The 13,878-nt window shown below is 41.4% G+C and overlaps 1 protein-coding gene across 1 annotated transcript in view; it reads right to left on the reverse strand.

The window, feature by feature from the left end:
- The window catches only part of SLC27A6 (solute carrier family 27 member 6), a 51,637-nt gene that overhangs the window by 13,159 nt on the left and 24,600 nt on the right, over window positions 1-13,878 (reverse strand). Inside the window, exons 3-7 of the mRNA XM_075600203.1 lie at window positions 12,621-12,779; window positions 9,831-9,955; window positions 7,124-7,318; window positions 5,678-5,768; window positions 3,433-3,631 (exon numbers count right to left, since the gene is read on the reverse strand). Of these exons, the coding sequence (XP_075456318.1) occupies window positions 3,433-3,631; window positions 5,678-5,768; window positions 7,124-7,318; window positions 9,831-9,955; window positions 12,621-12,779 (769 nt within the window). The remainder of the gene's footprint in view (window positions 1-3,432; window positions 3,632-5,677; window positions 5,769-7,123; window positions 7,319-9,830; window positions 9,956-12,620; window positions 12,780-13,878) is intronic.

Consider the following 13,878-nt stretch of genomic DNA (forward strand, 5'->3'; position numbering starts at 1 on the left):
AATCATGTGGAGGCAGTCCTGATCTGCGCGTGCACGTGTATACTGAGTGCCGACGCGCGCGTTTCGCGAAGGGCTTTTTCAAGGCGAGTAGTTAGTATCGTTGAGGATACCCTGCAGGTAGGCAGGTATATATAGGGCCCCCAGTGATGACGTCATAAATTAACCCCTGGTGTGCCATGATATACTTGGTCCTGTAGTAAAGCACAGTGAATAAACCAATGTTTGTTACTGCATATCCAGCACACTGATTTAATAAAGGTCTGACTCAATTTGTGTGTTATTATTGCCTAGTTGTCAGAGGCTTGCAGATTGAAGTAATGATAAACTCCAAATCTGATACAGGGGTAGTAAAAGTGATGTCCAATATGATCATGTGCATATATACATTTAATTATAATGTCAGGGTCCAGAGAGGCCCTGGTAGGATAATGTCACCACTCCTGGGTGGTGATGGTCTGTGTACAGGATTGGGGAGCTACCTGTATTAACAGATATGGCAATGGTGTTCTGTGTATATATATGTAAAGTGGTTACGTAGTCACAAAGCGATATGAAGTGGACTGTGTGTGTGTACAGACATGATCCCAAGTGATAACAAAATGAATGGGCATACCCTGCCTATAGGAATGGGGTGTATAGAAACCCCTCATTCAAGCCTCTAGGTGCCAATGTCCCAAGTGTGTATATCCATTTGGCTTCTATCTGGAGGAGAACTTTGTCCCAATCTCCTTTCCGCAGTCCTTTAGTTGGATGGTCAATCCCACAAAAGGTGACGGCCTTGAGGTCCCCGCCATGACATTGATTGACGTGTCTCGACAGGGGTTTGTCCGTCTTATTCCTCACGGTACCTATGTGTTCCAGAACCCTCTGTTTGAGACATCTACTTGTTTTGCCCACATATACCTTGCCACAGACACATTTTCCTTGGTATATGACACCTGTGCTGAGGCAGTTGATGAAGCTGCGTATGGGATACGTCTTGGTGTCATTCCAATTTCCAAACTGTTTAGTGGTGTTCATATATTGGCATGCCTTGCATCGTTGGCAAGTATATGATCCAGTGGGTTTTGGTGGCAGCCATGTTCTTGGTTTCTCCTCCTCAAAGTGGCTATGGACCAACAAGTCTCTCAAATTCTTGGCTCGTCTGCTGGTCATGGATGGGCGGTCTTTGGTGACACCTCTGAGGAGCTCGTCTGCTCTTAGGATGTGCCAGTGTCTCTCCAGAATAGCTCTTGCCTGGGGCCATTCGCGATTAAATGTGCCTATAAAGCGAATCACTTTGTCTGGTAGGCTAGGTGGTTTGTCCATAATAAGGGACTGGCGTGGGGTATATTTAGCTCTTTTGTAGGCCTTCTTTATACTTTTCCGGCTATACCCTCTCTCCACAAAGCGTTGTGTCATTGCTTTGGACTGTTTTTCGTACTCCTGATCAGTGCTACAGTTCCTTTTGAGTCGAAGGAACTGGCCTGTCGGTATGCCATTAACCTGAGCCTTTGGATGGTGACTACTGGCTTCTAGAAGGTTGTTAGTGGCTGTTGCTTTGCGGTATATGGTGGTATGGAGGGAACCCTCGTTGCCCCTTGAAATGAATAGATCCAGGAAACACATAGTGTCCTTGCTGTAATCCAGGGTGAGGTGGAGGTTGAACACATTAGTGTTGAGTGCACTGATGAACTCTTTTAGCATTTCCTCTGGGCCTCGCCACAGGACAAACACATCATCGATGTAGCGGACCCAGAGGTCGACATGCTCAGTATATGTTTCCATTTCTTCTGTAAATACTACCTGGGATTCCCACCATCCCAGGTAGAGGTTGGCATACGTAGGGGCACATTTGGTGCCCATTGCAGTGCCCCTCAGTTGATGGTATATTTTGCAGTCGAAAAGGAAGTAATTACGTGTCAGTACAAATCTGAGCAGTTCTAGGGTGAATAGGTTATGCTTGGTGTACCACCGACCCCTTGTCTTCAGGAAGTGGGATACCGCCTCCAGGCCATACTTATGATCAATGCTAGTGTATAGGCCTTCTACGTCTAGGCTGACCAAGATAGTATCTTCACTGATACAGATATCATCCAACCGCTTCAGGACATCCTTGGTGTCTCTCAAGTAAGATGGTAAGGCCATGACGTAGGGCCTCAGCACTCGATCCACATAAGAGCTTGCCCGTTCAGTTAGGTTCCCTATCCCCGACACTATGGGTCTGCCAGGAGGGGGGATCTTGTTCTTATGTAGTTTGGGCAGGCTATAGAAGGTGGCTATTTTAGGTGTTTTGACCCATATTTGACCCATATATAGCTTATTTAGGATCAACCCACCCTTAGTACGTCGCTCGACCAATATTTTATAATTGATTGTTTAATAAAGATTATGTTTTTAAAACATTCACTCACCACCAGAGTGTGAACCTGAGTGCTATATTGGGTTCCTTCTCTCCTTCATATTCTACAGTTTACACCCAAGCACCGTTCATATCATTTTTTCACCGCAAAGGCTGCAGCAGGGGTTCCCCTATTATGTCTTGACAAACAGCAAGATTTTCATTTTGCATCTACTGTAATTGTGCATAAATGCAAAAAACTTGTTGATCTCATGTTTGAGGTTCACCTACCGTCCACCTAAAGGCCTGTAAAGTGTCTTCCAGCGTCACAAGATGCCTTGTGGCGATAGACTGCTTACGGGGCAATTCTTTATCTGCCAAAGTTGTAGCTCAGGCCATTTGTACAAAAATCTCCATAGACTTCAATGGACATTTTTGTCTAAAAACTTTTTGTCCCAAACAACTGCTTCTGCAGAATAAGGCCCTTGGTAAATATGATCTTTAATTTGTAATAGAGGCATTTTTTTCTTTAAAACTAATAATGCCTGGAGGTTTAGGTAGACCTTTCAGTTATCACACTTATAAGGCCCAAAGCATCAATTTACATTCATGCACAAAGCAGCAACATTAATACGGATTCCGTACTGTATGATAATGACTTGAAAACCAAAGTGCCTTTCAGTTTACAGTATATACAGTAAAGCTTAGTAATAGAAATGAGCTGATTTAAATGGAAAAACGGTTCCCTTTCTAAAATCTGTCCCAGAATACTTTTCCACGAATCATTAAAATGACTGCGAGCTCTAGTTAGACTTTAGACTGAAAAGTAGATAACAAATAAGAAAGAAAAAAAAAAGGTTTCAGGTGTTATTACACAATATTATTAACAGGTAACTGTTCTTAAATTTAAATACAAAATAGCACATTGTGATACATCATGAAGTATTGTAAACACTGCTGTACTGTGCATTAGAAAACAGCAATCCTTCATTAAAGGTATATCAATGCACAACTGCTGTGATTTACTTACACGGATTGTACATCATCTTTGACAATCAGATTGAAAAGTCACATACCAAATATAGTGACTGGAACTGGGTGTAGTAATTTACCTGAAAGTATCTCCAATCCTGTCTTGAAAGTAAATAAAATCGTCATGGTCTTGGACCATCAAATCTCCAGAATTGAAATAAACATCTCCTTTTTTGAATACATCGCACAACAACTTCTTTTTTGTGTGTTTTTTATTCCCAGCATAGCCGAAGAAAGGGTTTCTGGCGTTCACCCGTGATACCAGGAGCCCAGTTTCACCTGTAGTGTTGAGTAAAACAAAAAACACAGAATTAGTAATGTAGCTTTCTAGCTGTGAAATTTACCACCCCCACATAACAAGATCATAGACAGTAATATATATTCACTCTGATTAAACATTTAAAGTAAACGTTTCCTAATGTTAGTTTAGCAGCAAATCTCAATCTCTATCTCTAATCAGCTTTATTGGCATGCCAAAAGAACATTTCAGTATTGCCAAAGCATGAGTAACAGAGGGTAAGGTATAATGATTACACAGTACATAAATAACATGGGGTAGGGTATAATGATTACATAGTACCTGGGTAACAGTTACACACAGGGATGTGGGGGTTAATGGTGTGGGGGTTAGTGGGTGTCTCTCACCCTGTGACAGTTGCTGATATAGTGTGCAGCCAGTTCTCTCTCTCGTGGGAGGGGTAGGGGGTAGGGAGAATTACTTGAAGCTGCAGCATGTGAAAGCCTCTCAGTCACAGAGCTTCCAGACCAGCCCCACTCCCTTCATACTGACTGTCGACTCATGCTTCCATATAGCTGCAGAAGTGCAGCAGGAAGGGATTGGTTAGGGGGAATGTGGCTGGAAGTTCCGTGACTCGCATGCTGCAGCTTCACACAAGAACCTTTGTGACACCAGCAGACAACAGATAGAAAGTTACTGCCCATTTCTATTATCACAACATTACTATGCTACCTGTGTTTTGCCCAACCCTACGCCCTTCTAACCAGCTCAAAACACACCAAACCCACCCCCATCAGTTGGATTGGCTAACAGCCCTGTTAGCCAGTGGAGGCTAATTGGACTGTCAGCTAATGTAACACAATACGGCCTAGGTAGCCTCATTGGCATCAAGGGATGCATTAGCCTCCTTTGATGTATTCATTATTGTAATAAAGGTCTGTTTTTATTTTAAACATTCTAACTTTGTTTTATTGTGTTACATTGGCCGATAGCCCTATTAGCCCAAGGTGGCTAATAGGACTGTTAGACAATCCTATAGATGTGGGGGTTAGGTCTGCTTGTGGAGGAGGGAGTTGAGGTGTGATTGTTGGGTGTAACTGCCACAGGAGACTGGTTAGGCCCACGGTGAAGGAGATTGGTAGGCACTTAGCACTTGCTTCCATTAATGTTTAGTAAAGTATAGTATTCCTAAGTAAGGCCGTAGATAGTAAGTAGGTAGTGTTAGGACTATATTAATCCATTTGGTGCCTGTGGAATATATTGGTAGCCACTCGCGTCAAAGGGGTTAATGTTTTTTCTGCCATAGGGCTTGTAATAACTTTTATTTAAGAAGTATACGATTTTCCTCCTGTTCATAACATATGGTAATTAAGTTGCATTTATTCGTTTGGTTTTGGTTACTGCATTGTGATTGTCAGTTTCATACTGCATCCAGTACATTTTTATGGCAATGGAGATGGCTTAGGACAGGGGTGCGCAAACTTTTTTTCTTCGCACCCTCTGCCTGCTCTCCCAACCCCCCCTGCTTGCGCCCCCCTCCCCCCCCCCCCTTAGCTTCTCTCCGGCATCATTTGTCGTTGCCATTTGACCCAGCAGCGTCATTTGATGCTGCGTTGTCATGGCTATGCGTCACCAGAAGCCGCTGGAGAGCAGGTAAGAGGAAGTTACAGAGGCCTTGCGTGCTCCCCCGATATATTATTTAAATGTTGTGGGAAAGAGCGCGGTGCCTCTGTAAGCACTGCGCCCCCTCCAGAAAATGTCCTGTCCCCCAGTCTGCACACCCCTGGCTTAGGCCATAACACTGGGGTAAAGGCGCCCAAAATATTTTTTTATTTTTCTTAACAAGTGTGATATTAACTCTTATTTATTTACTCCTGGCCAATGTGTCACTAACCTTGCCACAGTAAAAATGTTGAGGAGTGTTAAGACAATATATGGAAGAATAGAAGGGCATATTGTAATAATGAGATTATATTATATATTATGAAATTTAAAAGATTCTGCATCTGCAACTTTCCTTTAGCACTTCAAATACAGTATTCTGTCTATGTTGGATAATTTGTATGTTCAACTCAAATAATATTTACCTTTTTTAACACTTTCACACCAGCCTTGCTGATTTTTAATTGGCTCATCTTTTTGAATATCATACTTTATCAATTCGAAAGGCAACAACATCTAGAAGAAAAAAATAGAGAATTTTAGTTTTACCCAGCCCACATAACACATAACAAAAACACATAAAACATCATTCAAAATGTAACAATTCAGTAAACATTATAAAATAAGAAAATATTGCATGTATGAAATCCAACCTGCCACTTTCTGAAGAGCTACAATTTAGATCATGAATGTGACAATAAGAGCACCCGCAATTAATAATTAGATATCTAATGCTAATGTGCTTGTCCACCGTACAAGACTCAATAATGCCCACTTCTCTGGCACTCAATTTGTACACTGTTCCAGGCAATGAAACCAGAGCTAACACATCCCAAGAAAGGAATGGCATCTTTGAAGCCTATGGTAATAATGCACTTGGTTCCAAAACTAGAAAACAATGTACTTATTATTCCATTGCCTTTTACTGTAGCTACTGTACGGTGTCCTCTGAAAAAAGAATTCCAAATACAACAGGGTATGAGTAATCCACAAGGTTGCTCTGTGATATATGGAAATGTATTTTATTCTGAATTGAAAACATTTAACGAGTATAAAACTATATTGACGTTTCTAATAAGGGTTATTAAATCTCCTCATGGTGAATTCCCATAATGCAATCTAGGAAATTAATATTGCACCTTGCCTTTTTAAAGCACACTTAAAAACAAATCCTGGTAATCCTTGAGCCTGTACTTATACTGCATTGGACAATCTCTATTGACAGCTAGTGGATTAGAAGTTACTTAAAATTATTAATAAAAGGAAGTATGCATCTGTGACAATTACTATCTGTGAAATACAGTATTTTATTGAATAAATGAAACATTCACATTTTAAAATAAATAAATAAAAAGAACATACATATGCAGCGGCCATTATTTTAACAAATCACGCGGTGTATACCTCGGAATACCCATGTCATTGCGCGGGATTTCTTCCAACCTTACCGCCCTAAGACGCGAGTGCAGGCGAGTGCAGAAAATGGCATTTTAGTGTTGTGGCTTTTAAACACCTGAAATTGACACAGTAGCACAGTACTGTACATATTACAATTCATTAATTTCATTGCATTTAATTGCACACAATCCATGAAATTCAAACAAAGCAACCGCGATAAACACGTGTGCCTGGGGCGATTGGCCGGGTGGAGTACAGCAGTGCACACGAAAACGGCGCTGTGATTTCTTACAATAATGGCTGCTGCATCTGTATGTGGTCTTGAAAGCTCATGTACCACAGAACTAATGTCTTACAATAAAACTTGTATTCATATAAATGATTCTAGAGAAGCCGCTTGGAATGCCTCTAATTTCTGTTATGTTGAATTAGCATTTACAGTATTTCTGTGTTTAAGGTGTTGAGTGTTTTACCTTGTAAAATAAATTAGTGCGTCCAACAGATCCAATTTTCCCTGTGTGATTCATGAAGCAAATGTTCCCTTCAGTGGCCCCGTACAGCTCACACATCTTTATCTCACCAAATCTATCGATGAACTCTGTCCACACCTCATTACGAACACCATTTCCAACGGCCATGCGGACCTTGTGATCTTTTTCCCCTTCCACCTGTTTGTATAAATACAAGGCATATTTCATTTTATTCTGCATGCACTGCTGTCATTTATATTTAAAACAAAGTGGCGACTTGGGTGGTGAAGAATTGTTACTGCAATAGTAAACTCTAGTTAGATGGACGCGGGGATTGCCCATTAGATAGCTGTCAGTGGGAAATGAAAGATGAGGAAGAGAAGTTGCCAGTGGTTGAGGATTAAATGTACAAGTGGTACAGTCATCACTCAGGACGTGCATTGTGTCATTCCTGGAAATTACCCAGCTGCCAGAGTCTAAAGTTCCAAATAATTCACCTCGTAGTTTTTTGAACAAATTTGAATTATCTTTTTTCCCAGTGAGACTTCATTCAAGTGTGAGACCCCTGGGACCAAAAACAGGCAATGTTATTTTCCAGTGAATAATAAGATGTGTGTGTGTCTGTGTGTAGATCAGACCCACCCCAAAGCACGTCCTCTCTGACTTCTGTGACAGCAAAAATATTTTCTGGTAGTCTTCATTGACGGTTTTTCTTCCTGATGTGGACTATTAGTGCTACGGATTCCCTTACTCTGTTTGAACCTGCTTTGGTATTGTTAGCTCTGTTACTTTGTTCTCACATGTTTATTTTGTGTGTGCATTTCTGTCCAGCAGTCACTCTTTTCCAGCTATAGCTAGAGGCGTTATCATATGATTTATACCACTATTCGATTATATATACATTTAGCGCATTAGGTTTATTACTTTGCAGACATACTGCTGTTTTGTGCCAATATATATTGGAGGTCTGTCTAAGGCCGAGTTCAGGGTGGCTGCTACGGACGCTTGCGTCCGTGCATGCCTCCCCCGCGTGCTCCTGCAGCCCAGCGATCTGTGACTTGGCTGCAGGAGTTGGGTCGCGGCATTTGGGGGCGTGGCGCACGTGTCACGGAGCTGGTTCACTGAATCAGCTCACGTGACGCGACTGCAGCCCCAAATATCATTTTTGGTTGTAGCGGCAAAATGTAGCAGCGTCAACACTGCACTTTGCCGCCGGTGGAGTTTTCAGTTTGAACACTCCCAACAAACAACCTGAAATTGCGACGGACGTGCGCGCACGCAAACGCGCTCACATTGCGTAGCAGCCACCCTGAACTCGGCCTAAGGAGTCATTTGTATTATTGAGAGGACATTGGTTTTAATATTAGTGTGTTATTTATTATTGATGTGTAATAAATATTTTGTATTTTTTGGTATACCCAGAGTGCTTATTTAGGGGTTATATTTTCTGTTTCATGTAATTATATGCCACACCAGAAAATATATTAGGGAAATTCGTATACAGTATGTGATACAAAGTTTGATATACATTATAATATTATATTTTTTCTCTGATTATTGAGTGCCTATTAACAGTTTACTGGGCGGTTTTTTACCCTCTTTGCTAGTATATATATATATATAACACACACACGTATATTCTTATATATACCACATCAATGTTGACATGTAATACTATTAACCAATATGGCATGTTTTTATTTTATTAAAAAAATAATAATACTGGGATAAACTCTGTAAGCCTTTTGTACATGTATGCATGCATGCAAGGAGTTTTCTTGTCTGAAAATAAACATCTAATGGTAAGTTAAAACAATATCTATTTAGTGCACATTTGCACTGGTTTAGATTTGCCAATATAGAAATCTCCAGCAACATATATTGTAAAGGGAATTCTGGGGAGAAATGACTTAAATACCCAGCTGCTCCTCGCCTGCCTCTGTTTACAGTTTCAGGTTTACTCCACCCTCCCCGCCTCCATATTCTCTCCCCTAGGGTGGATCCTCTTTCAGGCCTAACCCATCATACCTGTGTCAAGACCAAAGTTTATTCCCATTGTCTCATTACTCCTCGGTTTGCCATACGCTAAATACACAATAAATATGTCACTGACAGGGAGTTAACTAAATTCCTGCATTTGTTCAACTGTAGAGGCCTCTAATAAGGCAGAGAGCCTTTCAGCTACAGCCATAACACAAACAAAAGTACCTAAATGCTTTTTTAGTCATTCCATGATCTTACTGGAAATACCACCTTTCAGCAGTTGTTTAGACACAAGTACATTTGAAACTGCACATCCTAAATTACCTCAGCCAAAACTCTATATTAGTTAGATGTCATTCATTATGTAGATCTCTTTATTAAAAGTGCAGCATGTTGGCTGTGTCAAACTGTTTTGCCTTTTATCGTTATTGCTTGCACGGTTTCCTTAAGTTTGTACTTTTAGCATTATTTTTGTTTGCACGTGGGGGAGAGAAATAATGACTTGACAACAAGAATGCTAATTTGCAGAGATACCTACCAGAGAGTGCGGCCGGTAATTCATGGAGGTTTCAATCCTCTACGTCATGCAGGTCAATAGGAAGCCAAAATAAATGGTGTTGTGGCTTCCTCTTGGGCCATGTGACGTAGGACGTTTTTCCCCACGGGGTGGGGGAATAAGGTAAAATGTGAAACGGATCTGTAGCACAGGATTACATTTGGAACTGACCTTGGGCTGTTTACATAAATAACGGCACAATTCTCCAATGTATTGAAAAACGGTAACATTGTACTTTTTGCAGTCAATCCAAAATTGAGTTGCTGAGAATTTCTTCCTTAATACACATGTTGCACCTATCAAAAAAATAAATAAAGGGGGGGGAAATAACATTTCGGTTTCATCCTTTAAGGAAATTCAGAAAGAACGACCCATTTCCAATTTTTGAATCAACTTTCTCAGCACTAAAAAAAGCTGTGCGGCTTATTTGGCCACATTTGGGGATCTACACCATGGCAAAGGGTTACTATGTTAATGCAGCGGTGCGCAAAGTGGGTGGTGCGACCCCCAGGGGGGGCGCAAGACTGACTGCGAGGCGTTTACAGAAGCCCCGCGCGCTTCCCGAAGGCACTTAAATTAAGTGCTGGGGAGCTGCAGGGCCTCGTGTAAACCAGACTTAGGCTGAGTCCCCAGTGCGTTCTGTGACACGCGCGCCCGGCGGTTAGCGATCTGCGGTCTCCAGGAGAGAGGGAAGCTTGCGACGGGAGGGGGCGTGGTCGGGGATTTGCGGGGACATGGCCATTACATCGCAAGGTTTGAACTCAATTTGATTGAGTTGTAAAAAACCTTGCAGTATGGCGCGGCTGCATCTTCAGCGTGACGGTGTCTACTGGGCCCAGCCCCATTGAGGGGCGGTGCTTACACGCACAGCGCACGCCGTACGCACAGGCAGTTACAGGGACTGCAGCCTTACCTTGGCTCCGGCTGCTTCTTAGACGCGTCGCCATGGCAACGCAGTGTCAAATGACATCACGTTGCTATGGCAACACATTCTCATGCAGACGCTGGAGCCGAGGTAAGCGCGGGGGGGGGGGGGGGGCGCTGTTGCTTCAATTGTCCATTAAATATACAATTTTATCGTATGCTTCCAGCCCTTCAATTTCCACCGCTTTGCTCTGCAGTTTATTCCAACCAATCCATAAATGTGGTGGTATTTTGTCTGCTGTTTGCTTCTTAATTGTTCCTCTTATGTTGTGTATACACCCCGTTTTTATTTAGTTATATGATAGGAATAAGTGCTAATGTGTGTAGTTTACGATTGTTGTCTCAATGATAATGGGGTTTAAAATAACATTACTCACTCAGTCATGGAGATATTTTGGGGTTTTTTTTTGCACTGCTGTTTGAGTGAGTTTTTCTATATCTTTCACCCTCATATTAGAGATTTAGCTCTAAATATACACAGCTATGCAAGTTTAACGGCCTTAACAGAGGTGCTATGAGTCAAGAATGTAGGCAGTCACTTTAACCTACCACATCATTAGGTCTGGCACTCCAGGGGCCCGATGATGTAAACTCTCCGGGGCAGGGATTTACTTTCCTATTGTTGGATTTTATTTGTTGCACTTGTTGTATGGTCTTTTGTAAAGCGCAGAGTACACTGTGACTACTATATATAGATGCACAAACAATGCGATATAACCAGAAGAGTGAGAGACTGTAACAAAACTCTATCTGGCTCCTAAGTATTTGCCATTTTTGTCCACTCATGTGTATTTGGAAGTGTGTAAGCAAATGTACCTTCTTCTACAATGTTCTCTCAACCTCTCTGTCCTCACAATGTATGCCGAGACCAGAAGTGATGGCTGCGGATTACAAACGACACTAAGGCCATCCGAGGTGGTGGAGTGATTCTTCTCCAAACCCGTGAACCTGCTTGTTCTGATGCCAAATATGTCATAACATACTTTTTAAAATGTTTTATATTGTGGGTGCGCATTTTTCTATTGCTTAAATTGTTTCTATAGAAAAGTTTAGACAATCTGCAATATTTTGGTGTTTTCTTTTATTATTGAATTTGGAATCTGTTCTTTTTGCTTTTCCTGCTTCTACGATTCCTGGGGAGTAGGAGAGGTGCAGTGTCCTCACTCAAGGAAATCGGAGGTCACGGGCGCAGCGGACACACAGCGGAAGGGGACCATGGACTCTACAATATGTGAGCAACATTACCATCAAAGCAAAGAGTTACTACCACACGCTGGGAAGCTATCCAAAAATGCTGTTTTTGATTATACTGTCTGTAAGTGCAATATTGTTCTTAATCTAGTCTTTTGTAATAAATGTATTGTGCCATGATCTTTTCTCTCTTCTATTTCCATTACAAGTCTATATGTATTGGAGACCTAGCCTGTCTAGATTAACCTCTGACACTCCGGATAGGAAAAGAATTACAACATAAGCTATGCTAAATTGTAAATTCATGACTTCAAATGTATGAACTGTAAGGGTTAATTAACCTGTATTGATACATTGCTATCGTCTCTTATTTTTATTTTGGACTAAAAGGAATATACTTGAGACAACGCCCCGGAGAGCATCTTTTCTTCTTTGCTCACTTTTGGAGTGACATGGAACTCTCTCCTGGACTCTGGCTGCTGAACCTAAGTATATCTATAATGAACTTATTACCTTCCTCTGTTAGCACTAATAAGTTTGTTATCACTGTATATTTGTAATTAACTCATTTATATTATGTTAGCGCCGTTTTTTTTCCTTTTGTGCTTTCTGCCACAGCAATTCAAAAAAGATGTATTGAGCTAACATTAAAATCATGCAGATTATGATTACCATCTTTCAAATCTGCATATTTAAATATCTCCTTTAACCCTTCAAATGTTGGGTAGTGTACCAAAACAGCAGTGTTAATGTGTTTAAAAATATGTTGCCACAATAAGTGGTTAGCCAAAAATTGAGCCCAATCACTAGAGGACATTTAATTGAGAGCAGAAAGATAAGACATACCCAGGTGAACACATCCACCTATTCCAATGAGAGAAGCAGCACTATGGTAGAGAGGAAGAGTGACATACACAATGTCATCAGGAGTTCCACCAAAAGCCCAAATTCCAGCAGCACCTTTTAAGGCCTGGAGCTGACTAATAACGGCTGCTTTTGGAAGACCTACAGTGAAAAAGGAGATTTCATTACAGATGTTAGTAATAATTATGAAACGCATAGTGAATAAAATATACACAACATTAATCTGGTTGAAGAGGCGGTCTGCACTGCACTTAAAAATAAATAAATACATCTTTTGTTTTAATATATGCAGCCTTTGATTACCTTTGGCTGTCGATTAAGTCATACTCACGTGTTCGGTCAGCAAAGATCCTGCTTCCTAGGGTTCACTAAATGTCTGCCATTCAGACTCAATTAATCATTCAGTGTAACTCAGCAGCTACATTGTATTCTTATATTAACAAGGTAAGATTAACTAGTGTTACTGTTTGCAGCTCAAACTGCTGGGAACATTGCAGCACTTTTCTGTTTGTGATAATTTGTTGCCAAAGATCTTGCACTGCTGGGGAGGTGTGTTAAAACCAGCTATAGAAATCAAGGAATGCTCAGTATATCAAAACCACTAAAAAGTGGCACTAAGAGTTGAATTAAAAAAATAAAATGCAGTATTATTTAATACTATAGAACTGGTTAATTAAAAAAAAAAAAAAAAACCATGTAGGATATGGCATGGATTGCTCGTTTAAAGTAGAAGTCAAGCTGCTGTTTTTTTTACATTTTATTTCCCCCCCAGTAATATGTGCATCAATATAATCCACACAATAAGTTATTAGCTAAATTGCCAAATCGATCCGTTCTCCTGTGATCGATCGGCGAAGATTCAGCTCGGGGTTCACTAAATGGCTGCAGAGGAGTATTTTGCAGTCAGTGGAATGCATTTGCATATTAATATTTATAGCAGGGTACCCTCACTTGCCTCCTCCCTGGCATTGGTCCCGTCGCATGTGAGGGTTTGAGTGAGCTGCATTGGCCATGTTGTGGTTGGTGCAGCCACATACAGATGGACTGTGCGTAAGGCAGCGCCCTTCTTGGGGTTGGCGCTGCAGGAAGGGGAGGTCCTGTCATTCAGGATTTCCTCCGCGGACTCTAGGCGGCGTGCTCAGTCCTGACAGAGCTGGCGAAGGCAGAGGTAGTGTCCGGGAAGCTAGTCAAGCCCCCTGGACTAGGCCAGACCCTGTCCCCGTAGGCCCCAGCTAGCTTC

This window comes from Ascaphus truei, chromosome 1 (genome assembly GCF_040206685.1).
Source record: "Ascaphus truei isolate aAscTru1 chromosome 1, aAscTru1.hap1, whole genome shotgun sequence".
NCBI lineage: Eukaryota > Metazoa > Chordata > Amphibia > Anura > Ascaphidae > Ascaphus > Ascaphus truei.